This window comes from Terrapene carolina, unplaced genomic scaffold (assembly GCF_002925995.2).
Source record: "Terrapene carolina triunguis isolate 2854851 unplaced genomic scaffold, T_m_triunguis-2.0 Scaffold23038, whole genome shotgun sequence".
NCBI lineage: Eukaryota > Metazoa > Chordata > Testudines > Emydidae > Terrapene > Terrapene triunguis.
In genome coordinates, this window is record NW_020687389.1 from 490 (window position 1) to 2440 (window position 1951).

The following is a 1951-nucleotide window of genomic DNA, read 5'->3' on the forward strand; positions in this document are numbered from 1 at the left end:
TGTGGGGGGCTCTCTGGAGGCTCTGGGGGGATCAGGGGCTGGGGGAGCTGGGGAGCTCTCAGGGGGCTCTCGGGGGGCTCTGGGGGCTGGGGGGTTCTCGGGGGCTCTGGGGGAGTTCTGGGGGGCTGGGGCTCTGGGGGGCTCTCGGGGGGGGGGGCGGGGGCTCACCGGAGGGTGTTCTCGATGCTCTCCTCCCGCAGGTATTTCTGGAACATTTCCTTCAGGTCGCCCCAGTAGAGGGGGGGCCCCGGGCCCGGCGATTCCTCAGCCACCCCCTCGTCGCTCACCACGGCCAGCAGGTCGCCCCGTAGCCCCGCGCATGATGGGCAGCTGCCCCGCAGGGCCACGTAGCCCAGCAGGAACGCTGCACGGGGGGAGACGGGTGTGGGCATGTCAGGGGGGCATGGGCACGGGGGAGGGGGCGGGGCTAGCGGGCAGTAGGCGGGGCTGTCTGTGAAGGGGCGGGGCCTGTCAGTCCGGGAGACAGTGCCGTGAGCCCATGGGGCGGGGCCATGAGCCGAGGGGGCGGGGTTTTCAGTCCAGAGGGCGGGGCGCCGGCCCAGAGGGCAGGGCTGTCAGGCCAGGGGGCGGAGCTGTTGGGAAGGCGGCAGAGCACTGGGCCAGGGGGTGGGACAGCTGAGCAGGGGGCGGAGCTCTGAGCCAGAGGCGAGGCTATCTGTCCAGGGGGCAGGACTGTCAGGCAGGGGGCGGGGCTCTGGGGCAGGGGGTGGGGCTGTCGGGCCGCGGGGCGGAGCTTACCCACGGTGAAGATGAGCAGGGCGCTGAGCACCACATAGGTCAGGGCCTTGGTCCGGTCCCGCGGGCCGGGGGTCACCAGGGCGGCCATGTCCCCGGCCAGCGTCTGCTCCTCCCCCTCGGCCACCTTCAGCTCCAGGCCCCCGGCCCCCTCCCCGCCCGGCCCCTCCACGTTCCGGTAGATGGTGTAGGAGCGTCGGCCGGGCCGCTCGCCGCCCTGCGGGAGAGACGGGGGTCACGGCGGGGGGGCTGCGGGTCGGGAGTGAGGGGCACCGGCAGGGCTGGGGGGGCTGCGGGTCGGGAGTGGAGGGTGCCGGGGGGTGTGGACGGTTGGGGAGGATTCGAACCCCGGCCTTACCGCACGGCGGAGCAGGGATCTCAGTGTCTCCATTGCAGCCTCCTCGCGTCCTGGGGAGAGAGGTGGGCCCCGGGGGCCGGTCAGGGAGGAGCCAGGAGGGTTCCCCTTTATCTGCCCCCCTCCAGAACAGCAGGGGCTGTGGGTCGGGAGTGAGGGGCACCGGCAGAGCTGGGGGGTGGCAGGGCTGGGCTAGCAGGGGCTGTGGGTCGGGAGTGAGGGGCACCGGCAGGGCTGGGGGGCAGGGCTGGGTTGGCAGGGGCTGCGGGTCGGGAGTGAGGGGCACCGGCAGAGCTGGGGGGCAGGGCTGGGTTGGCAGGGGCTGCGGGTCGGGAGTGAGGGGCACCGGCAGGGCTGGGGGGCGGGGGGTGGTGGTGGTTACCAAATGTTTGTCTCGGCGGCCCGGGGGCAAAGGCTGCTGGCACGTATTGATTTGCCTGCCTGGCGCCGGGCTGCCGGGGTCACTAAGGGGCAGAGCGGGGGCCGGGCCCCATGGCCAGGGGGCAGAGCCCCTCGGCTGAGCCCCCCCCGCCCCCACACCCAGATCACACAAGCTGAGATATGGGGGGGGGGACTCAGGAGGGCAGAAAGGGGGCTGGGGGGGAGCTTGGGGGTGATTGGGTGGGGAGGGCACCTGGAATTGGGGGGGGGGGAATCCACAACCTCTGTCCCCCCAGGGGAGCGCAGGGGGAGGGGAAGCTGGACCAGAAGGTCCCAGGCCCTGGCTGCTGGCTCGGAGGCCCCGGGGCTGGGATGGGCCAGAGTCTGGCTGGGGTGATAAGGGTGGGGCTGGGAGCTGATAGCGAGTCCCCCAGAGTCACGTACACACCGGCCCCCCCC

The 1951-nt window shown here is 73.0% G+C and overlaps 1 protein-coding gene across 2 annotated transcripts; it reads right to left on the minus strand.

Annotated features, from left to right (window-relative positions):
* Positions 1 to 164: 164 nt before the first annotated feature.
* Positions 165 to 1885, minus strand: LOC112124068 (transferrin receptor protein 2-like). 2 transcript variants are annotated; one of them, XM_024222612.3, is made up of 4 exons: positions 1746 to 1885; positions 1115 to 1164; positions 760 to 973; positions 165 to 364 (listed from the first exon to the last, which is right to left on the minus strand). In XM_024222612.3, exons 2-4 carry the CDS (start codon positions 1145 to 1147, stop codon positions 165 to 167), a joined length of 447 nt encoding a protein of 148 aa, XP_024078380.1. In that variant the 5' UTR covers positions 1148 to 1164; positions 1746 to 1885. The 2 variants fall into 2 exon arrangements, with proteins under 2 accessions (XP_024078380.1, XP_026517903.1); XM_026662118.2 differs by lacking the exon at positions 1746 to 1885 and having other exon boundaries at positions 1115 to 1276.
* Positions 1886 to 1951: the final 66 nt, after the last annotated feature.